Here is a 25,090-nt window from a genome sequence, read left to right on the forward strand (position 1 = left end):
TTTGACATACACCAAGGTTTGAGTTCTGATGAATTTTACAAGTTCCCATCAGCCATTTCAAAAGTTTTCAACATCTAATGCTTATATCCTTTTAACCCATAGTATATACTTCAAAATCTGTTGAAGGCCCAGGGCTCCATTTTTCAAGCTTAAGTACTATTACAACAATGAAAACGAAATCTTAAATCCCAACTGGGGTTGGCTACATGAATCCTTAGTCTGCTATTCACCCCTATCTAGAATTCTATCCTCTGTGAACTATTGCTCCTTTCTCTTTGCCTCCACCCAAGCTCTTTTGTATCTTCCCCTTACTGCTTGAGCATCTCCAACTTGAATCAAATCTCTCATCCTCACAGGGATTCTGTTGTAGATGTTCAAACCATCATAAATATTTCTCACTGAATTATTTCAACTAGAACTCAGTCCTGCCCCTGCACACTTAAAAGATGGAATATATTTATTATTTTATGACAGAAAAATTTCCTTAAGTTCCCAAATTCAGGCACAGAGATCACTAGGAAGTTGAAGCACTTAGATATATGAGGCAAATATATTCATTTTTTCAATTAGGCAAATACAGTCTTGAAGTTCAAGAAACCAAAATGCTATCCATCATGATCTGAGCCAAATACTGAAATGGGAAGACAAATTTTCAAGGAAGAGGTGGACCAATATAAATCAAGCATGAAGCTCATTTCATTTACCAAAATAAATAGTAAAGGTCCATATATGGAGTTTGTGTGCATATGACAAAAAAAATTTAATAATGTATTTACAAATATATGATGGTCATGTTTTAACTCTGGTGAAAAATGCATCTAAAACGCTAAGCCAAAATATTAAAATGGTACCTTGAGATTGATAATTTTCAAGGTACACTAAAATACAACCAAGATTCTGCCAGAAGCTCCGTTCGTTTAACAAAATCAATAGCAAAAGCCTATATATGCACTGCTTCTGCACAGAACATAAAATAGACAAAATATTACAAACATAAAAGAGCAACTTCTACTTATCTCTCTCTATCTTCTCCAGTGTTTGGCCGCTCTTTCAGAATTCCTATATGGGGAACTCCAAAGCTGTATAATGTTAGATATGACCCAAAGCTGTTAATTATCACCTCAATGGCCAATCTAACTGTCCCATATTATCATCAGTTATGTTCCAAGCTCCTTCAGCAATCTCATCAAATAGCTGGTCCCAACCCCAATTTGAAAAACCCACGAAAAACCAATACTCTGTAACAGATTCGTTTCCTGACTTCAGCCCTTCAATTTCCGAAACTGTGGCAGACTGATCAAGAAAGTAAACACCAGGTAAGACTTCTGGGTGCTGATCTTTAAAAACCCTTCGAGTTAAAGCGACAAGAGGCTTTCCACGTTTTACGACTGGGCCTCCAAAGGATAAAGGAGCCTCTTTCAGGTGATCTACACCTTCTGCCAATTCATTGAGAGATTCCCAATTGATATGTTTGTTGATAATCAAACCATGAAATCCTGTAGCCTGATCTGCCTTCACAATGAGAATTGTGGATTTATCAAATGGATGGGCATCAAGAAGCTTGTCAGTAGCAACAAGGATTGAACCAACAACCACATGATAGGCTGCTTCATGTGATCTGCTTGATGTGTAAGATCTTATCCGGTTGTATTTATATGCTCTTTTTGGATTTCTGTTCTTCAATAGGACTTCATGCTGTTTTTCCTTTGCGACAGGAGCTTCCTTGTGAATTATAGTTGGGGATGCTTCCTTAAATAAATTCTGATTCCTGATTTTTTTTTCTGCTTTTGTCCATAAAATGCCTAGCAAAACCCAAAAAGCACAGCTAATAAAAAGAAGCAGAACTCTAATAAGCAAACATAAGTATACCTGTAAGGATTTAAAAAGAAAAAATATAAGAGAAAAACAATTGAAAGAATATGGAGAAGAATGGATGATTCCAGAAACCCCAACTCATCATGGTAAGCCTGCCATATAATTGAAAATTATGTTATTGTCCACATGATACCTTCACCTCTGGTTTATGCCAAGAAACTATTTTAATTCTCCAATTACATCATGTCCGCATGGTAATTACAACATGCAATGATTACACTTTTTTATGTACTTAATATGAATAGGGTAGCAAAATGTTAAATCCTCATATGCATACAAGTGCTATTGCATAAAGGTGGAACTATTCAAAAAAACCAGTGAACATAACCAAGATGTAATAAATAGCTACAGCAGCATGACAAAGGTGCAATTACACAACCAATTAAGATTGCAAGTTAATTCATCAAAGTCAAGATGAAAATGAGAAATTCAATCATTCATTGAAAAAGAAAAAGAGGAAGGGAATAGAATTGCATAATGTGACTAGCAGGGGAAGTTGTGATCCATGCTTTCAACTTATAGAGTTCAAACTGAAGTTCAAAGTTTGTTTGAACAGCAGAGAAGCAGAATACCAAAGGAACTGAAGTTGAAACTGAATAGGAGCTTGGAACAGATGCAAAGAGTATTGCCAGAAAGGTTATTATGCAAATTTGATAAGGCATTTTATATTGTAATTGTCTTCTAGTACTTCTATATGCATCATGCACAAACATTACAAGTCATGGGTAAACAAGAAATTCCTGTTAACAGTTTCTAGATGGTTTGCCTACTAAATTGCAGAATGGAGATCTTAACTAGAGTGGGAAACTCATTCGGCAACACAACACCCATAACATAGGTTATGAAAAATTCTCTTTGCATAGAAGGCTATAAGAATTTAGAACTGCATGTATGTCTATCAGATATGATATGTAAACAAGCTAATCATCCACAGAAGGGGCAAAAGGAAGCAGAGCAAAGGAAGCAAAACATGTATGCAACAAGAGATTAGTAACAACAAAAACAATGGATCAGCAAAAAAGTCCAAAACCTGTTATTGTTATGATATCATTATTATTAGAAGTACACAGAATATACAGGAAGGTGTAAAATGTAAGGTAACCCCTAATCTTTTCTAAAATACCCATTTTGATCCAATCTAATTCTAATAAAAATTTATAAACAAATTCTAATTACCCTAATTAATTTCAATGTAAACTATTTCTAATTACTCAAAAATAAATCAATAAAATAAACTAATTAGCCATTAATTGAAATTAGAATGAACCCTGAATCTGACATTTAGATATGACCAGCTACCATTTTCATCATCTTCCCTATCTCCAAAGCCCTAATATCCAAATCCTGCCATTCATCATCTTCTCTTCACTTTTACTTTTCTTTTTCAAATTGTTTTTTTCTTTTTTCCCCTTTGTCAGACTTTGACTTGCTCTACAGTGGCAAACCATGCTAGCTATGGTCTATTTCTTTCATTTTATTCTTGGGAGAAATTTTCCCCTATTTTCAAAGATTATCTCATCCTATTAAAAAATTAACCTTTTCCTCATTTTCTTTTTGTGCCCATGCATATCTGTGTGTTTGGTTTACCTAAAACTTCATGAAACCAAATCATCTCATTTGCTTCCATATTATTTATATTTACTATATTATTTTCTCTTCAAGTTTTTTCATCTAAGGTTTTTTTCTTTCTTTTCTTTTATTTATTTATTAATTTATTGTTGTTGTCTTCCCATGGCTGTGTGAACCTCTCCATTTTCCCCCTAACACTGTCAAACCTAATTTTATTTCTCACTTTACAATCATTTTGTTGTAAAATGAGGCTTTGATTTCTTATCTAGATCCAACACCCTAAAGCCTTTTGACTAGTGCTAATTAAGTATATGTTGAATTTTCTGCATTTAAGCAAGAAAATTGTGATACAAAATTGGGTTCTTTTTTAAATTTAAGGATTTGAAGCATGCATTTGCAAAGGTGCTTCCAACTAAGATTTTTAAAGATGCAACATATGTCAATTTGTCTAAATGATCCTCACGTCTTTAGACCTTTCGTATATATAGGAACTATACAACAAGATTTCATAACGTTTCCGCTAATTACAATAGAGATTTTCTTCCAATCCCTTAGCTGTACATACTACGCCTATATGGAAAACCCAACTATACAAAATAAAGATAATAAAGACCTACGGCATATAGAGAAAAATAGGGCTTAAAGACCTACCACAAGCCTCAATGGGCTTGGGCTCAAGCTGCGGCAAACCTAACTAATAAGTTTCCGCACATCCTATTAACATCACCCCTCAAATTGATGCGGGCGGATAAAAAAGCATCAAGTTGTCAATCATGTATTGACGACGGTGCTGAGTAAGAGCCTTCGTGAACACATCAGCAGTCTGAAGAACGGTGGAAATATGAGGAAGAGTAATCACACCCCCATCAAAAGCTTCACGTATGGAATGACAATCCACCTCAACATACTTGGTCTGCTCATGAAAGACGAGGTCAGCTAACAACCCACGAAACCATACAATCTCAAAGCAAGCACAGGACATAGCACAATACTCAGACTTTGTAGAAGATTTTGAAACGCGAGCCTGCTTCTTACTCTTCCAAGAGATAAGAGCATTTCCAAGAAACATGCACCACCCTGTGACAGAACGACGAGTGTCTGCACAACCTGCCCAATCAGCATCACTATAACCGGCCAGCAGAAGAGAAGAACCAACTGGAAAGAACAATCCACATCCAGAAGTCCCCTTGAGATAGCGAATGATACGTCGAACAACAAGAAGATGAAGGTGGCGAGGTGCTTGCATAAACTGACTAACCTACTGGACAGCAAAGGAAATATCAGGTCTTGTAATCGTTAAATAGTTTAAGCTCCCAACCAATTGCTGGTAGAATGAGGGATCAGAAAGAAGTTCCCCTTCCTCTTGTTGCAATTTCAAATTCACCTCCAAAGGTGTAAGAACCAAATTTTCGTCCTGAAGACCAGCCAAAGTAATCACCTCCTGTGTATACTTGTGCTGATGCAGATATGTACCTTCTAGTGTGGTTTAAACCTTAAGGCCGAGGAAATACTGTAGATGGCCAAGATCTTTCATATGAAAGGAAGCCTTGAGGTGCTGTTGTAACTGCTCAATCAACTGGGAGTCCGTTCCTGTAATCACGATATCATCCACATAGACCAGAAGCACAACAATCCCGATAGCAGTCTTGCGAAGAAAGAGAGATGAATCAAAATTGCGTTGAACAAAATGGAAATCAAGAAGAGTGGAATGAAACTTATCAAACCAAGCACACAATGCCTGCTTTAAGCCATACAGAGACCGTTTTAGGTGACAAACATCCGAAGATGGTGTAGAAAACAGACCCTGGGGAGGAGTCATATAGATGTCCTCCTTGAGATCCCCATGTAGAAAAGCATTCTTGACATCCATTTGCAAGAGAGCCCAACCTTTAGAGGTAGCAATGGCTCCGCACCATAGTCATGTTAGCAACAGGTGCAAAAATTTCCTCATAATCAACACCATACTCCTACTGCTTTCCAAGGGCTACCAAGTGAGCCTTATACCTCTCTAAGGAGCCATTGGATCGGAACTTAATTGAATAGACCCATTTACACCCAATAGGTTTCACATTAGGAGGACAAAACACAATATCCCAAGTGCGATTGTCTTGTAGTGCATAAAGCTCTTCTTGCATAGCTCGTTGCCAACAAGCTTGAAAAGATGCCTGAGAATAAGAATGAGGCACGACAATAGTATCCAAAGTCACAGTGAGTGATGTATGAGGAAAACCATACCTATCCGAAGTCGAGTGACTCTACTAGACCGTTGAGGTTCACTATCCACTGGATCAGGTGGGGAATCAGTGGCAGGAAGGGCGTTGTTGGGCATGGACAACATTGTTGGTACACAAAGCCCAGCTTAAAGCGTTCAACAACATGGGACACATCATCAAAATTGGGAAGCATGGCAAGATCAGATTGTGAAAAAAGGTGACTGAAAGAAATGTTGATTCTCAAAGAAAATCACATTTCAGGATACACGAAGTTTGTTAGCAGTAGCATCATAAAGCAAAACCTTTCTGCGCATTACTATACCCCATAAAAGCACATCGTGCAGATTGAGCAGTAAGTTTGTGACGTTCAATGGGTGGGAGATGGACAAAACAAACACACCCAAAAGTATGAAGGGACTGATACTCAGGATGATTACCAAACAAGCGGAGATAAGGAGAGTCATACTGCAAGGTTTGCATAGGCAAGTGATTAATCAAGTAGATAGCAGTAGACAAGGCTTCAACCCAAAATTTAGATGGAACGGAGATTCAATTAACAAAGTACGAACAACATACAAGAGATGTTGATTCTTGCGCTCAGCCATCCCTTTTCTGTGGGGTGTAGGGGCAAGAGCGTTGAGAAAGGATCCCCTTCTATTGTAAGTAGTTCTGAAAATTGTGAGACATATACTCTCCCCTTGAATCAGAATGCAAGACCTTAATACAAGCTGAAACACAGAGATCACATTTGCCTTGGATCGACGAAAGTAGACCCAGGTGAAATGACTATAATCATCGATGAAAGTTACAAAATACTTGTACTGAGCATGTGAAATAACGGGACTAACACCCTAACCATTAGAATGAATGATCTCAAAGCATTTTGTAGCACGACTGCCATGCATAGGAAAAGGTAAGGTCTTGCTTTTGCCAAGTGTACAGGTAGCACAATCGAGACACAAACTAAGAGATAAAAACTGATCTTTATTCCCCAAATGACCATGTTTCATTAGATGTGTCAATACTATAGAATTTGGATGGCCCAATCTTTTATGCCATACCTCACTTTTATTTGCTACTGTAGTGCAAGCCAAAGACATTAAACTAGGAATAGAAAAATGAAGAGGAAATAAACGTCCCACTTTAGGCCCATTCGTGATCATCGTCCCAGACACCTGATCCCACACAATACAACCACCACAAGAAAAATGAACATCACAGTTAGCATCCACCAATTGGCCGACAGAAATCAAGTTTGTAGACAACCCCAGTGACACAAAAACATCACTAAAACCATGACCAAGAGTGCCAACAGCAGTAATAGGAAGCGTACAGCCATTGGCAATCTGAATGTGTTGGGCACCTTCATACTTGCAAATACCATGTAACATATCTGTGCTGCCAGTCATATGATTTGAGGCTCCCGAATCCACAAACCAAGAAGGTGTGAGTTTCCAACTCTTACCTTGAAGTCCAAAAGCAGAGAAAGCTGACATAATCATTTGTTGCACCATCTCGGGTGTGAGTCCAAGTTGATTAATGCCAGCTGGTCCAATTGAAGTGGATGCAACATTCTGTGAAAGATCTGAAGCCACTGGTGGGATCTGAACATCCACATGAAATGCTTGTCCTGTTTGTTTTCGGGTCGTATTGGGCATTCCTTAATGATATGGCCATCTTTCCTGCAATAGTTGCAGAATTTCTTGCTGCAATTCCATGCAATATGCCCATATTCCTTGCAGCTGTAGCATTTAATTTTTGCCTGGTTTCTTCCTCTTCCCTGAGCGGCATAGGCCATGTTAACCACCTCGGAATGAATCCTAGCTTGAGTCATTCCAAGTTGAGTGGACAACCACTACTCCTCTCTTAACAATTCACTAAGACAGACATCCAATGAGGGGACAGGATCATGGCTTAGCAAACCTGCCCGTGTAGTCTCAAATTCTGATCTCAACTTCATTAGATATTGATCTCTCTGACTCTCGGCATGAACATCCTGAAGTGCACTTAGTGCTGCTTGAGGAACCTTGGCATGAACAATGCTCAAATACTCACTCCATAAGTTCAGAAATCCACCATAAAATTGTTCTAATGGACAGATTTCCTTGGTTGTAGTTAGCAATCTCCAATTCCAACTAGAACCTTCGAGCATTGTTGTCTTGATTGTAGATACGCCTCAGATACTCCCACATCTCTTTAGCAGTCGTGAAGCAACAAAGGTTATTCACCATGTGAGGCTCAATAGATCCCAATAGCCAAGAAACAATTCTTGCGTCTTTGTTCTGATACCATGTCAATTTGTCTGGATGACCTTCAGGTCTTTAGACCTTTTGTATATATAGGAACTATACAATAAGATTTCACAGCGTTTCCGCTAATTACTACAGAGATTTTCTTCTAATCCCCTAGCTGTACATGCTACTCCTATATGGAAAACCCAACTGTACAAAATAAAGATAATAAAGACCTGCCGCATATAGGGAAAAATAGGGCTTAAAGACCTACTGCAAGCCTCAATGGGCTTGGGCTCATGCTGCAGCACTTAAAGACTTGCCGCAAGCCTCAATGGGCTTGGGCTCAAGCTGCGGCAAACCTAACTAATTGGTTGCCGCACATCCTATTAACAATAGAGGCCTTTTTCATCTCCTTCTCCATTTTTTTTTTATTATTTCCTGATGTCATAAGCATGACTGTAATCCTGGCAAGGTTGGGGTTAAGATAGAATTTTTTTTAAGATATTTCTTAAAATTTGGTTCATTAATTTTTGTAGAAAATAAAGGTTGGGATGGTTTTTGAATGAGATGAAACTAAGGAAGTGCATTTGAAAATAACATGTTGAAAAATGAAATAAAAAATAAAAAATAAAAATGGTAAGAAGACAGCAAAATGTGGTTGTTCTACTAGCATTTGAAGAAGATGAAGTTTGTCATTTTATACCTCCATTAATGAAAGTTGGGAGACAAAATCTAACGAGGGAGGTTAATGTTATTTCAGAAAATGAAGGGAGGTCCGTGTAATTATCATATAATAAGTGTAAAAAGGAAGAAGAGTTAATTGACTATCTGCCTCTTTAGTGTACCAAAGCAATAAACCTATGGCAGCTGGTTTTTTCTCTATTTGGAGTGGGCTTAGGTGATTCACTTTTCAGTAAGAGAAAATCTCCTGAGTTGACATGGAAAGAAGCAGAAGAAAGCTTGGAGTGTCACTCCCTTATGCATATTTTGAATGTTATGGAAAGAAAGAACTAAGAGGTCATTTAAAGATGTAGAATAGTTGGATCAAATAATCAAGTCTTCCTTTATGTGTAACTTTTTAGATTGGGCTATAAAGTGTACATAGATGATCATTCTATGACCATGATAAGTATTGATTGAGCTCCAAGTAACCAGAGGAAGTTAGTTTTTGTTCTCTCTTCCTTTTTTCTTGTTGGCTGCTGCATATTACACAATGTGTGTACTTTGGCGTGTCCTTTCTCTAGTGCTTTTAATTTATTTTTAGGTTTCTATCATAAATATAAATAAAACCAAATGCATTAAAAAATAAAAACGCCACAAGAACACTCCAAATTATATAGGACATATACAAAAGGCGCCTTAAAGCACAAAAACAAGAAAAGAACCCCAACAACAACCCTCGCCCTTAACCACTCAAAGAAATCGAACAAAGACAAAGAATCAATCTTTATATACTGCTTTACCTAAGCAAACAAATTTCTAGAAAAGAACATCCTCAAATACTAAATTGAATGATCCTCATTCTCAAAGGCCTTGATATTTTTTTCCTTCCAAACCATCCAAAATAGACATAAAGGAGCTACACTCCAAATCTTTTTCCTCCTTCTACCCATAAAAGAACCATGCCACCTTAAAAGAGTCTCTTTTACAGTAGTAGATTGCACCCAATGAATACCAAAGAGATCAAATAGCACTTACCAACGGACCCTAACCAAAGAACAATGAAGGAGGATTTGATCTATGGATTTTGCTTCTTCTTTGCAAAGAAAACACTTATTGACCAAAGACCACCCTCTCTTCTGAAATTAATCTAAAGTCAAAATATTTCCGCAAGTTGTCTCCCACGCAAAAAAGTTAATTTTCGAAGGGACTCAAATTCCAAAGTACCTGCCTTGGAAAAGACACAACTCCTCCTGGTTCCAAAGCTGCATATAAGAGTTTCACAAAGAAGTTATGACCGTGCAAGTTCATCCACCATCTTATCTTCCCCCTCTATATCAACTGCCTTTCCTTGCAACTTGACAAATAAATCCCCAATTGCATCCACTTCCCAATCATTCAAAGGTTGTGAGAAACAAGGATTCCAATGACCACTCCCCATGTTGTACCCAAAGATCTGCCACCCAAGCCTCTTTTGCAACAACTTAGGCATATAAAGAGGGAAAAGAAACACATAATGGTTCATCCCCACATCACTTATCCACACAACGTATACAATGAGCATCAAGAGGCAAAACAAAAAACCACTCCCTCCCTTACCCAAACTAATATACAAAATCAATTAAAGACGTAGTGTTTTCATCAATGTACACATGAATCCACGGAGATAGATTGTTAAGAAAAGACCTTTTGAGTCTTTAATCTGATGTCTCCATCTTCAAAACACTCTTCAATTTCTTTCCTTCCAAATAGTCTAAACAATACATAAAGGAGTGGCTCGCCAAGCCTTTCACCTTGTACGCACAAAGGAACCATGCCATCCTAGCGTTATCATAATGAAGAAGAATGTGATCAATGGACTCAATCTCCTCTTTGCACAGAACACACCAGTTGACTAACGACCAACCACTTTTATGGAGCTGGTCCAAATTCAATGTCTTACCCCAACAAGCTTCCCAGTTGAAAAAGATCACTTTAGAAGGAATCCAAGAGTTCTAAATAATCCCTAAAGAAAAGGGATGACACAATCTAGTTTCAAAAGAGAGTAAAGGGGGAAAAGAGTCCCCTTGACTCAACCCCCTAGAGCTTCAAAAAAAAAAACCCATGGGAGAACCATTAACCTAAACAAACAAACTGGCCATAAAAATGCACCACTTAATCCACTCTAGCCATTTTTGCCTGAACCCCATTTTGCCCATAATCGCTATAAAAAAACCTCAACTGACATGGTCATAAGTCTTTTCAATATCAAGTTTACACAACAATCCCCAGTTCTTATTCCTCAACATTGAATCAATAGCCTCATTTGATATTAGCACCACATCAAGAATTTGTCTTCCCTCCTTTAGACGTTATTTGTATACTTCCTATGTACTTTGTGGCATCCTTGGGGTGTTTTTTATTTTTTAATGAATATGATTTTTATTTATCAAAAAAAAAAAAAAAAATTGTCTTCCCTCCACAAAAGCATTCTCATGCTTGGAGACCACCCTTCCTTACTATCATAATTAGGACCTTCTTATGTACTCTCCTTTATCTTTTAATGATCAATAACTCAAGAGCATAGCACTCTATCAAACTATTGTAATGCATGTATGATCATCTTATACTTGTAGTAGCTTGATGTAGTAAGCATACAAAAGAACCTAGCAACTCTAATGACACAAAAATCAACTTATTGCATAACTGATCAGGTCACCCGAATAGATGTTTGGAAATAAAAGCGGGTAGTGTTAGAAGATTAGGCTAAGAAATTAGCAATTAATTTTTCACCATATATAATTAATCTCCTACCATATTTTTCCCTTTCTTCTAAAAGTTGACCCATGATTTTTATACCAAGAATTTGGGTAAATTCCATATAGGAACTTTGCAATCAGATTGTTAGATTTCAAGGATCCTTTTTTGATAGGTAACCTAATTTAAGGGATCTTGCCGATCCTTCTTCTGTATATATATTGTAAAACAAAATGTAATGAAATGTATGGGAGATTATTTTTCATCATGGCATCTAAGTAGGAAGTTTGACACTACCAAGATCCACAGAGCCTTCATTGTTTAGTCACATACAAATTTCATTGTTGTAACTTGTTCGCTTTTTTTTTTTTTTTTTTAATTTTATTTTAACCCACCTTTATTGTTGATTGCTTAGTTCCCATTATAATTCCCTCGAGGTTATCTCTTGTTTGCTCTAAAAAATCAAAAACCTTGTCATTTCCCCAAAATGTCTAAAACTAGAGAAAATACACCATCCTCTCAAACAACCCTACCCTTCGATGCCTCCTCTACATTCCAAACCTTACCACCTTTATCTACCATTCATAATGACAGCCCTACACTCCAAATCACCACTCAAAAACTCAATGACTAGAATTTCCTACAATGGTCTCAATCAGCCAAACTTTTTATTAAAAGTAAAAAAGAAGATGTGCTATATCACAGGTGCCAAATCAGAACCTGACTCCAATGATCCAAGATATGAATTGTGGGATGAGGAAACTTTAATGGTCATGTCTTGGCTACTACACTCGATGCAGCTGGAGATTAGCCAAACATAATTGTTTCTCTCCACCACTAAATAGATTTGGGATGTCGTCAATCAAACTTATTCCAAGATTGGAATAATGACACAAGTATATGAGTTGAAGTGTCGAATCCATGCTACTAAGCAAAGAAGTTGGTCCGTGACTAAATATTACAATAAACTACAAAGTCTATTGTTGGAATAAAGCATTACCAGAACACAGAAATGGTAATCACTGAGGACACTACTAAGTTGAAGAAGATAATGGAGCAAGAGAGAGTATTTGAATTCTTAACTGGTCTTAATCCTGAATTAGACTAAGAGTACAAATATTGGGGAAAGAACCTTATCCATCCATCTAGGAGGTTTATGCCAATGTGATTGGAGACAAAAGTCATCGAGTTGTGATGCTTGGAGGCTATACTCCAGAAATTTCAGTACTAACTAGTGCTGGAAATTTCAGGCCAATGGGATCCAGGAGAAGAAAGAAAATCAGATGATAAAAATTCACTTTGATGTAATTATTGTCACAAACCAAGACATACATGTGAATCTGGCCAAAAACTCTATGGCAAGCCTTAGTTAGGAGGTAAAGGGGGGAGCAATAGAGAAGAAAAACCCACCATAACATTTGGACAGGCGCATCAAGCTGCCACTATTGATGTCTCTTGAAAATATCCTTGCCACTAAACAATAAACTATTTTACTAAGCAAGGAGCATTATGAAAAGCTGAAAACACTTCTCAATCAGCTTGACACACGTGTCAAAATTCCCACTACAAATACTACCTCATTTTCTTTCCTCCAAACAGGTGATATTGAAGCTTTAAGTGCCTCCAAGGATTATTTATCGAACATTTGGAACATTAATCCTGGTGCTACAAACCATACTGGTGCTACTGCTACTGACCATATGACAAGCCACTCCAATTTTTTTCTAGTTATACAATACTTTCAGCTAAGCCAAAAGTAAAGGTTGTTGATGGTACTTCGTCTTCCACAATTGGTCAAGGCATAGCCTCCATCACTCCTTCTCTGACCTTGCAAAGTGTGTTCATGTTTCAAACTCGTGTTGTAATCTCTTGTTTGTCAATAAAATCACTAAAGACTTGAATTGTTTTGTAACATTTCCCCTTCCCATTGCATTTCTCAGGACCAGGTAATAAGGATGATTGGGTATGGTGAGAGGAAAGGTGGACTTTACTACCTCAATACACATTGGAAGATTGGTGATTCTATCCCACAAGCTCTTATTACCACCAACCAAGGTTTGAAATATTGGTAAATACGGATATATCGGTACTTAGATTTTACGAATATATCAAAAATATCGTAGAAATATCAGTGGATATTTTAACAAAAATATCAGTAAGACAAAAATTATTTAAAATTCATGGAAATATTTGGAGAAACTCCAAAAAATGATAAAATAAATAAAAAATACACATGTTGAAGTTATTTTTTAAGTATAATTGACATAGGTATATCACACCCTTCAATTGTTTCAGTAAAGTTAACTTTTTGATGGGTGTTCTTTGGGTAATCCTTGTCAACTAGGTGTAGAAGGCATGACCAGAGGTTATTCAGGTACAGATTGGAAAGAGAGCTTGAGAGTAGGAGGAAGAGCTTGTGGAGGGATATTTTAACGGAGATATGAAATGAAGGGAGGAGGCAGATGTTGGTTTGCAGTGGATTCAAAATCTTTTGAAATCTCTGTAGAGGTGATTGGGGAGAGATGTAGGGGAATCATTGTGGAAAGGAGTAGAGGCTTTACTTCGTGGGTCAGGTTTGGAAGTCTCAGCTTGTGCTGCTTGCTGGAAGGGGTGGAGGCTTGCTGTAGGGGTGTTGTTGTGCAGGGTCTGGTCAAAAGGTGGGATCATGGAGGAAGGAGGTTTAAGTTGGAAAGTAGACCAAATGAGGCAGGTAGGTTTTTATTGTGTTCCGTGGTTGACCTGGAATCAAAGAGATATTGTTTAGTGTTTCCAGAAGGGAAAGGAATTTTGGGAGGATGGGTTCTGTTGGCTGAAAAGCTTCGCTCCCTGGGGGTTATGTCTCGGGTTGAGTCTAGGGGAAATGTTGTTTCCTATGGGACAGGGAATACAATAGGGGAATCTGAAGAAAAAGCCCAAAAATCCTATGTCGATGTGGTGAATTCAAGAGAGAAAAAGGTAGGGGAAACACTATGGTTACAATTGGGAGAGAAAGACATCTCAAGTGATAGGAAGTTAATGGACCGATGTCTGGTTGGCAGATGGGGACATACTCCACTGTTGGATTCAGATATGTATGCTCTTGAAAGTTGGGGGAGAACCTGTTGGAATATTAAAGGAGGACTGAAGTTTGCAAGGATAGGGGGCCCTCTCTTGCTGATCGAGTTTGAGAATAAAGATGAGGCAGACAAGGTGCTTTTAAGAGGAAACAGATGGTTCAAGGAATCGACTCTGCATTTGGACAGGTGGGACCCAAAAGTGGGGTGTTCTCAAAATGGCGAAAGAGCCGAGAGTGTTTGGGTAAGAGTCATGGGATTGCCGTTGCATCTTTGGAGTCAGGAAGCCTTCAGAAAGATAGGGGACTGTTGCGGGGGGTTCACTGAAGTGGATGTAAATACTGCAAATCTTAAGGAACTAGGGTGGGCCAGAATTTTAGTGAGATATGCAGGTGTAGAATGGCCGAGTACCATGCAAGTAGTAGTGGGATCTTTTTGTTACGCTCTCCAGCTATGGTGGGAGGTGAAACCAGGCTTGTCGGAAGTGGTTCCGGCCATTAGAAAAGAAAAGGGCAAGGAGCGGGAGGTTAGGGATGACGGAGAAGGAGATACACGCGCTGGATTCAAAAGGGTGGGAGAAAAGACGTATGGGGAACCTGCAAAAGTGGCTGAGAAGTACAAAGCAGATGAAGGAAGCTGCAGCACGAAAGTTCAGCCCTCTAGTACTGTGCCGGGAGCAGTATCAGAGGCTGACGGGTCAAAAGGAGACCGATCTTTAGCTGGGGGGAAGAGTTTGTTCTCTGGGCCTAGAGAATATATGCCACTGGGCCGGCAAGGTGAATCGGGCTGGGTAAGAGAGCCCGCTGAGGAGGGCCAAGGGATTAAAAAATCAGAGGTAATGGGCCGGCCCAATTTGAAGCTTTTTAAAGGCCAGGTGGGGGAGGAAGACCCATTTTGGAGACTGCAAAAGGGGTTAGGGCTCCCGATGGGCGTCGTAGTGGTGGCGGAGAGCAGGAGGGGGATTTGTTTGGGTCCAAGCTAGGATCTTTTCATCCGGCCGTCAATTCCTCAGAAATCACTGACGAGGCGTTATTGGAGGAGGCCTCCAGGTATTCCGATCAAACCTCTTCTCCTTTCTTATCTCTGGGGAAACGGGATATCTCTCTCTTTTCTACTCCTTCTGGGTGGGACGGGAAAGGTGTCGTCATGGCTAGGGCTTCCGACCGGGGAACAGCTTCAGATGACGAAGGGGGAGCAGTTATGGACCCGCTACGGATGATTTTGGCGGACGGAAGGGAGGCTGAGGTTTCGGACATGGTGGGTAGAGAGGCTGGGAATATCGAGGAGTTATCAGTAGGGGCTTTGGGAAGAATCTCCCATGAGGACAAGGAGGAGAGGGGCAAAGAGGGGGAGTTGTGTTGGCAGTCTAGTAGTCTGGCTAATTTTAGCCGCTATCTAGGAATGCCAACGGAGGGATTTGAATGGGAAATATTGTTCTTGCTCAAGAGAATGAAAGAGAGGAAGATTCAAAAAGGTAATTTGGATGGCACAAAGAGGAGAAAATTAGAGATGTCAAAATTCGGAAGAGAATTGAGAAAATTGGAATGGACTGTGAACTATATTGGAGGTGGAGGAGGAGGTGAAGGAGGGGTAAGCACGAGTAGGTCTAAATGAAGCTCCGAATGCTCACCTGGAATGTAAGAGGGGCTAATAATTGTGACAAAAGGAAGGTGATCAAAGCCTTGATTAGGAAAAATAGGGTGGATTGGTCTGCCTACAGGAAACCAAGATTCAGGAAATGTCCACGGGCATTGTTCGGAGCTTAGGAGTGGGTAGGTTCATTGAATGGGGAGCTATAGACTCAAGGGGTGCAGCCGGAGGAATAGTGGTGATATGGGACAACAGGATGCTGGAGTTGGTTGACATGCAAAAAGGATTATTCTCCATTTCGTGCACTTTTAAGAGTTGCGAGGATGGTCTTATATGGATGTTTACAGGGGTTTATGGGCCAACTTTAAGGAGGGAGAGGGAGAGTTTTTGGGAAGAGCTGGGGGCCATTAAGGGGCTTTGGAATGGGCCGTGGTGCGTTGCAAGGGACTTCAATGCCATATTGAGACCGGAAGAGTGCAATAGAGGAGGGAGATTGAACTCAATTATGAGAAGGTTCGCAGAAGTGAAAGAAGAGTTGGAGTTAAAGGACCTGCCCATGGTGGGGGGCCCTTTTACATGGACTGGAGGAGCGGGTAATCAGTCTTGTTCAAGGTTGGATCGCTTTCTGGTTAATGAGGAGTGGGATAGCCATTTTGGAGATGCGAGGCAGTTTCTCCTTCCAAGACCCGTGTCCGATCACTTCCCGATTCTTATGGATGGTGGGGGTATGAGAAGAGGCCCTATACCGTTTAGATTCGAGAATATGTGGTTAAAAGCAGAAGGTGTAAAGGATCTATTCAAGCAATGGTGGGAGGAAGGCAGATTCAGTGGATCTGCAAGTTTTATCTTGGCTGAAAAATTAAAATTTATGAAGGCTAAGCTGAAGGAGTGGAACAGAAACAGTTTTGGAAGGGTTGAATATAGAAAGAATACGGCACTGGAGCAGATGGAGTATTGGGATGCAAAGGAGAAAACCAGCAGGCTGTCATTGGAAGAGCTAGAAGCCAGAAACGAAGCGAAAGAAGAGTATAAAAAATGGTTCTTACTTGAAGAAATCACGTGGAGGCAAAAATCCAGGGAAGTGTGGCTGAAAGAGGGAGATAGAAATACCGGTTTTTTCCACAAAATGGCCAACGCACATAAAAGGAGGAGTAATGTGGACAGAATTAAGATTAACGGAGTGTGGCTCACGGAGGAAAATGATATTAGGGAAGGGATCGCCAATGCTTTTAAGACGTTGTTGTCTAACCCGGGGGATTGGAGACCTTCTGTTTCTGGGCTGCAGTTTGAGATGTTAGAGCCTTTGGACGTCAGTGCATTGGAGTCTCCTTTTATGGAAGAGGAGGTGTTTGACGCCCTAGTGGGCTATAATGGGGATAAAGCCCCGGGGCCAGATGGATTCTCTATGGCCTTTTGGCTTTTTGCTTGGGATTTCGTGAAGGCTGATGTGATGAGCTTCTTTAAGGAGTTTCACGAAAATGGCAAATTTGTTAAAAGCCTAAATGCAACATTTATGGTCTTAATTCCAAAAAAAGTAGGGGCTGAAGCTTTAGGGGATTATAGGCCTATAAGCTTGGTGGGAAGCTTGTACAAGTGGCTGGCCAAGGTATTAGCCAATAGGCTAAAAAAAGTGGTTGGAAAGGTGGTCTCCAAAGCTCAAGGGGCGTTTGTGGAAGGTAAACAAATCCTAGATGCAGTGTTGATAGCCAATGAAGCCATTGATTCGACCCTGAAGAATAATGAGAGCGGCATTTTGTGCAAATTGGACATAGAGAAGGCGTATGATAAAGTGGACTGGAATTTTATTCTCACAATCATGAAGAAAATGGGCTTTGGGGAGAAATGGGTTAGGTGGATTCGGTGGTGCATATCCACTGCAAGTTTCTCAGTGATGATCAATGGAACCCCTACGGGCTATTTTCAAAGCTCCAGGGGTTTAAGGCAGGGCGATCCCCTTTCCCCCTACCTCTTTGTCATTGCTATGGAGGTCTTTAGTGTTTTCATTAAAAGGGCAGTAGAGGGAGATTTTTTATCTGGTTGTAGGGTAAAAGGTCGGAGTGAAGAAGGGGTCCTAATTTCCCACTTGTTGCTTGCTGATGATACACTGGTGTTCTGTAAACCTTCACAAGATCAGTTGACTTACCTCAGTTGGCTTCTCATGTGGTTTGAGGCTGTTTCAGGATTGAGGATAAATTTGGAAAAAAGTGAATTAATTCCAGTAGGGAGGGTGGAGAGTATGGATGATCTTGCTGAGGAGTTTGGATGTAGTATGGGTAGTCTTCCAACCACCTATTTGGGGATGCCCCTGGGTGCTCCTTTTAAGTCAGTCACAGTTTGGGATGGAGTGGAAGAGCGCTTCCGAAGAAGGTTAACTATGTGGAAGAGACAATACTTGTCTAAGGGAGGAAGGGCGACTCTCATTCGTAGTACTTTATCGAATTTACCCATCTATCTAATGTCATTGTTGTGCTTACCAAGCTCAGTTAGACGAAGATTAGAGAAAATCCAAAGGGATTTCCTATGGGGTGGGGGCAACCTGGAACATAAGCCCCATTTAGTAAGATGGGAGTTGGTGTGTTTAAGCAAGGCGAAAGGAGGCTTGGGGGTCAAAAGCCTATCCCTCCTTAACAAGACTCTTCTTGCTAAATGGAATTGGCGTTTCGCAAATGAGAGAGAGGCTTTGTGGAATCAAGTGATTAGAGGGAAGTATGGAGAAGCTAGAGGGGGATGGTGCTCGCGGGAAGTGAGAGAGGCTCATGGTTTGGGTTTGTGGAAAGGAATTAGGGCGGATTGGAAGTTGGTGAGTGATAGGATGGCTTTCACAGTTGGTAATGGAAGAAGGGTGAGCTTCTGGAGGGATAGATGGTGTGGGGAGTCTCCTCTATGTATGACCTTCCCCTCTCTTTTTGCTTTGACGGTTGAGAAGGAAGCCTGGGTGGCAGATATATGGGATCCCTTGGCTGAGGGGGGTTGGGGGGGTTGGAACCCCTGTTTTTTAAGAGCGTTCAATGACTGGGAGGTTGAGGAGGCAGAAAGATTTATGGAGAGGATTCAGAGTAAAAGAGTTATTGAGGATGTGGAGGATATGGTATCTTGGACTGAAACCAAGAGCGGTAAATTCTCGGTCAAGTCTCTTTATATAGCTCTTGAAGCGGGTGGTTCATCTTTGTTTCCTTCAAGCTTTATTTGGAATGCGAATGTGCAGCCCAAGATTAGTTTCTTCGCATGGGAGGCCACGTGGGGCAAAGCTTTAACATTGGATCTAGTCCAGAAAAGAGGATGGGCCTTGGCGAATAGATGTTTTATGTGTCTTGAGAAAGAGGAGACCATAAACCATCTCCTTCTTCATTGTCCCAGGACGAGGGCATTATGGGATCTTCTCTTTGCCTTATTTGGGGTGTCTTGGGTTTTGCCCTTTTCAGTTAAAGAGACCCTTCTGAGTTGGAATGGTTTTTTATGGGCAAAAATCGCAAGAAGGTGTGGAGAGCTGCTCCTCTTCATATTTTTTGGACAGTTTGGAAGGAGAGGAATCGATTGGCGTTCAAGGATGAGTCGGTGTCAATTCAGAGATTGAAACAATCTTTTATTCTTACGTTATGGGCTGAGGCTAAATTGTTCATAGACGATTGCCCTCTAACTATAGCTAACTTTATTGATTGGTTGGGCTCTAAGTAGGCTTGTGGCAATAGGCTTTTTGTCTTTTGGCCTTTGATGGCGGGTGTATAGGTTTTGTATACTTAGAGTCGCTATTTTAGCGTCTCTTTCCCCCTTTTTCTTTAATGAAATTCATTTACTTATCAAAAAAAAAAAAAAAAAGAGAAAAATATCAATAAGAAAGGATATATCGGTATTAATAATTTATTATTTATCTAATCAAATTAATTTTAATTTATAAAATATTTGAACTTAATTATTATTTTTTTAATAAATTTATATTTTTAATATTTTAAAATAAAAACAGTCAAAATTAAAAGGATAAATATAAAAAATTTAAAAGCGAAGTGAGTTAATTTTTTAAAATAGGATTAATGATATAATGATAATACATTTAATATTAAAACTATAATTTTTTTAATTCAAATGCATTCAATAATGTAAAATAAATGATGATGCATATATGAATTTTTAATATTTATATTTTTTATATTTAATTATCATATAAATGATATTAAAATATACTTGTTAAGAAAATTATAATGGTAGTTTTTACATATTTATTAATTAATTAAATAAAATTTAAAATAACATCATTAGAATTAATTTATTTATTTTTTAATAATGAACTTTAACATATTTATTATGTATATATATTAACAAAAGAGAAGATGGCCCAATGGTAACTAAGCTTGAACCAAAGTCTTTTGGCCTAGGTTCAAATCCCTGCAATAGCATGGGCTAAAAAAATTTCAGCTTTGTGGCAGGGGTTGGGCGCTGCAAGCAAAAAATTGAAATGGAGGGCACTGCAGGCAAAAATTGACGCATTGACTGGAGGTGGTTGTTTGACTTCCTGAAATATCGGGAAATTTCCCAAAAAATCAGCAGAAATGCCTATAAACGCTGATATTTCGACGAAATTCCAGAAAAATCAGTTGACCGATAATCGGTATGGAATGTCATGTTGGCCTGTTTGATAAGCGAAATTTTGTCGATATTTCGAAGAAAAATCGCAACATTTCAAACCTTGCCACCAACAATCCCTCAAAAGTTGAACAAATATGGGTATGACACAAATAGTTGGAACACCTACCTTTCTTCCTTTTGGAAAATATGTTTCTCACATTGTTCGACAAAACTAAATCCCATGATTTTCATTATGAGGCTTGTGAGCTTGCAAAACACCATCCTATACCCTTTCTAATAAGAAAAAAAAAAAAGGAAACGTCTCCTTTTAGTTTAATGCATACAGATGTTTGGGGATCCTCTAAAATTCCAAACATTTTAAGTTCTAGATGATTTGTTACATTCATTGATGGTTGTTCTTATACCACTTGGGTTTATCTCCTAAAATCCAAACCGGAAGTTAATTTTATTTTCCCAATGTTCCACAAATTGGTTTGCACCCAATTTGGTACTGAAATTCATACCTTTAAGGTTAGACAATAAAAGGAAATACTTCAACCATAATCTTATCACCTATCTCCAAAATGAAGGTATTGTGCATCAATTTTCATGTGTAGATACCCTACAACAAAATGGGGTAGTAAGAGGAAAAACAAACATCTCTTAGAGGCTTTTAAGTATTTAATTTTTCAAATGAATGTCCTAAAATCATATTGGGGGGAAGTCGTTTTGACTACTACATTTTTTTTTTTTTTGATAAATATCACGAATATATTAAAGGGCAAAGGCCACCAAGCATACAGGACGTATACAATCTGCCTCAAAGCGAGAGCACAAAAAAAACAAGCACCCTTACCCTCCCTCAAGTGGCCGCTAACCACTCCAAAAAACCTAAGAGTGAAGAGGACTCCTCTCCAATATACACCCTAGACTACTACATTTTTAATAAATCGAATGTCTTCTTGAGTCTTAGACTTTAAATCCCTAGTTGATGTACTTTCAAAGTCTTTTCCTAACTTTAAGGATATTGGAACACTTCCTCCAAAAATATTAGGGTGTGTATCTTTCATTCGCATTTCCAAATAATCTATAGGTAAACTTGACCTAAGAGCTCTTAGGTGTGTCTTTCTTGGATATTCTCCCAATCAAAAGTGATGAAAGTGCCATCATCCACCCACAAAAAGGCCATATATCACCATGGATGCTACCTTCTTTGAGTGTCAACCATTTCACACACACTTATCTTCAGGGGAGGTTGGAGAAATTGAAGATAAGCTATCAGAAATTTTTCCTAGGAATGGTGAGAATGGCAGGGGTGTCCTTCAACCGGTTAATGTGCCAAATGTCTCTACCTCAGACACTCAATTTCCTCTACTGTCCAAGATGTTTCAACCCCAGAATTCTAGATTCTGCACCAATACTCCCTATTATTTCAAATGTTCCAACCTTGGAGTCCTCTAATGAATCAGCTAGTGAACGTTAGAAATTCCAGCAGACTTTTAATGAAGAGCTAATTGTAGAAGATTTGCCCACTGAAATTCCAACCACTGAACTTGAGAATCAGCTCAAGGAAAGGTAATATATGTTCCCAGCAAACAGCTCCGAACTAAAAGTGTATTCGAGGAAGGGAAAATCTATAGCATCCTTTCATATCCCATTATCCAACCTTGAACTAGGTAATGAAAATACTCATTCTAGTGTGTATAATGCTTTGTATTGGCTCATTGCATTGAGGAAAGGCACTAGAAAATACAATCAGCATCCTATTTCAAATTTCACCTCATTAAATCGTTCATCATCTACATACCAAGCCTTTATTACCCAAATGTCTTTTGTTGAAATTCCAAACACAGTCCAAGGGTACTTAGAGGATGAGAATTGGAGGAAAGCACTTAATGAGGAGATGCAAGCCTTACAAAAAAAGGAGACATGAGGTATAGTTGAGCTTCCCAAAGGGAAGAAAATAGTAGATTGTAAGTGGATTTTCACAATTAAATTACAAGGCTGATGGGACAGTAAAAGGTATAAGGCTAGATTGGTAGTCAAGGGATTCACACAAACTTAAGGTATTTGACTACTAAGAGACCTTTGTACCAGTGGCATAAATGAACACTATTCATGTTCTATTGTCTTTAGTTACTAATCTTGATTGGCCCTTATAGCAATTTAATGTGAAAAATATTTTCTTACATGGCGACTTAGAAGGAGAGGTACACATGGACACTCCACTTGGGTTTGGTGACAAGGTTTGGAGGAACAAAATTTGCAAACTTAAGAAGTCTCTTTATGGACTTTAACAGTATCCAAGAGCATGGTTTGCAAGATCTACAAAATCAATGCTAAAAATGTACTACCATCAAAGCCAAGGGGACTAGACATTGTTTATCAAACATGACTCATCTAGTAAGTTGACTGCCTTGATAGTTTATGTGAATGACATTATTGTTACTGGAAATGATGAGGGGGAAACTCAAAGGCTAAAAATTGATTTGTCTAATCAACTAAAATATTTCCTCGGGATTGAAGTGGCACATTCAAAAAGGGGAATATCTATTTTCCAACAAAAATATATCCTCAATTTGCTAAAGGAGACAAGGATTTATCAAAAATAAAAAATAAAAAAAATTCTAAAGGAGACAGGGATGCTTAGATGCAAACCAATAGAGACTCTAATTGAGCAAAATCATAAATTAGGAGGAAAATAGAAGATGATATGGTAGACCACGACCTCTATCAAAGATTGGTGGGGAAATTAATTCATTTATCTCCCACCCGACCAAACAATGCATATGTTGTAGGTGTTGTAAGCCAATTCATGCATTCACCACATGAATCTCACATGGAGACAATATACAAAATCCTATGTTACTTAAAGTCTACACCATGCAAGGGAATCTTATTTCGGAAGACAAGAAATATGGAATTGGAACAGTGATACTAATTAGATTGGATCAATAGTTGATAGAAGGTCAATTATTGGATATTGTACATTATTGGGAGACAATCTAGTTACTTGAAGTAAAAAACAATCAGTGGAGGCTAGATCTAGCGTAGAAGTTGAGTTTACAGCCATGGCTCAAGGGATTTGTGAACTACTCTGGATAAAGATCATTCTTACTGACCTTGACATCACTTTGAAAGGACCCATAAAGCTATATTGTGATAACTAACCTACTATAAATATAGGTCATAACCTCATTCATCACGATCGAACCAAGCATGTGAAGATAGATTGATGTTTCATCAAAGAAAAGCTTGATCGTGGGCTAATTTGCACTTTGTATGTCCCCTCTTCTAAACAGTTCACAAATATACTAACAAAGGGCCTACCCAATTCAATTTTTTATGCAATCTTAGACAAGCTAGGAATACAAAATATCTTTGCATCAACTTGAGGAGTGTTAGAATATTAGGCCAAGAAATCAACAATTGATTTTCCTCCATATATATTAGATTTCTCCTACCATATTTTTTCCTTTCTTGTAAAAGCCGACACATGATTTCTATACCAAGAATCTAGGTAAATTCTAAATTAAAACCTTTTGCAAATTCCCTGTAGACCCTTGCAATCAGATTGTTTGATTTCAAGGATCCCTTTTTGATAGGTAGCCTAATTAAAGGATCTTGTTAGTCCTTCTTTTGTATATATATTGTAAAAAAAAATGTAATGAAATATACAGGAGATTATTTTTCATCAAGTAGAAACAAAGTTTGGCCCAATAGATGTTTGAAAATAGGAGGTAATAACAAAGTATTAGTATTGCACTACTTTAAATAATGAATAATGAAAGTTAAAAACTCAAAAAGATGCAAGTGCTTATAATAAATTCACTGGTTGAGGAAAAAATACCATTATCTCCCATGAGATGATGAGAATTACTTCCATGACCAGCTATAAACTTGATAACATCAGTTACTGCCATATCCCCTTCATACGATAGAGCATTCTTTGTTTCAGCAGGAAATAAAACCAGAGCCGGATATATTTCTCTCTGCATGATCAAAATACCAAAAGAATACAACATAAATGCCCCACACAACACTTGGATAGAAGAATTTTTTTGCACAGCAATGGTAACTGGAAAGTGGCATGAGAGCTTGTTAATAACTGAAGTCCATATATAGATATACAAATAATAGAAAATAAAGTAAAATAAAGACCACTTGTATATAGGTTGTTGAATGCTGGGCACAAGCCTCTATCAGACTATTGGAGGAAAAGATGCTAGTACTACAGAGTTTTAATATTTCTGCAGCATCCAGAGGCAGAATCTTTAACTGCTAAAATGAATGGCTCCACTGCTATGCATAGAGTGGCCTTTCTGGTTTTGACTTACTATTTTTTTTTTGATAAGTAAAAGGATATGCATTAATAGAGAGGCGAAGCGTCACAAAGCATACAGGGAGTATACAAGGCGGCTAGGGCCTCAAAAAACAAAGACAAAAAGAATCACTTCCCCTTAAGTGGATGCTACCCACTCCAGGAAGCTTATAAGGGAGAAAGCCTCCTCACGTAAATACAATTTGGCCCAACTCCACAAATTACAAATAAAAAAATTCTTTAACTTCTGAATATTCAACACACCCCCCCTAAAGGCTA

At 38.6% G+C, this 25,090-nt stretch overlaps 1 protein-coding gene across 1 annotated transcript in view; it reads right to left on the reverse strand.

The window, feature by feature from the left end:
- Positions 1-674: 674 nt before the first annotated feature.
- Positions 675-25,090, reverse strand: part of LOC117905932 — a 37,903-nt gene continuing 13,487 nt past the window's right edge. The window contains exons 3-4 of the mRNA XM_034818854.1: positions 24,341-24,482; positions 675-1,802 (exon numbers count right to left, since the gene is read on the reverse strand). Coding sequence (XP_034674745.1) covers positions 1,117-1,802; positions 24,341-24,482 — 828 coding nt within the window. The 3' untranslated portion in view covers positions 675-1,116. The remainder of the gene's footprint in view (positions 1,803-24,340; positions 24,483-25,090) is intronic.

This window comes from Vitis riparia, chromosome 1, assembly GCF_004353265.1.
Source record: "Vitis riparia cultivar Riparia Gloire de Montpellier isolate 1030 chromosome 1, EGFV_Vit.rip_1.0, whole genome shotgun sequence".
Classification (NCBI taxonomy): Eukaryota; Viridiplantae; Streptophyta; class Magnoliopsida; order Vitales; family Vitaceae; genus Vitis; species Vitis riparia.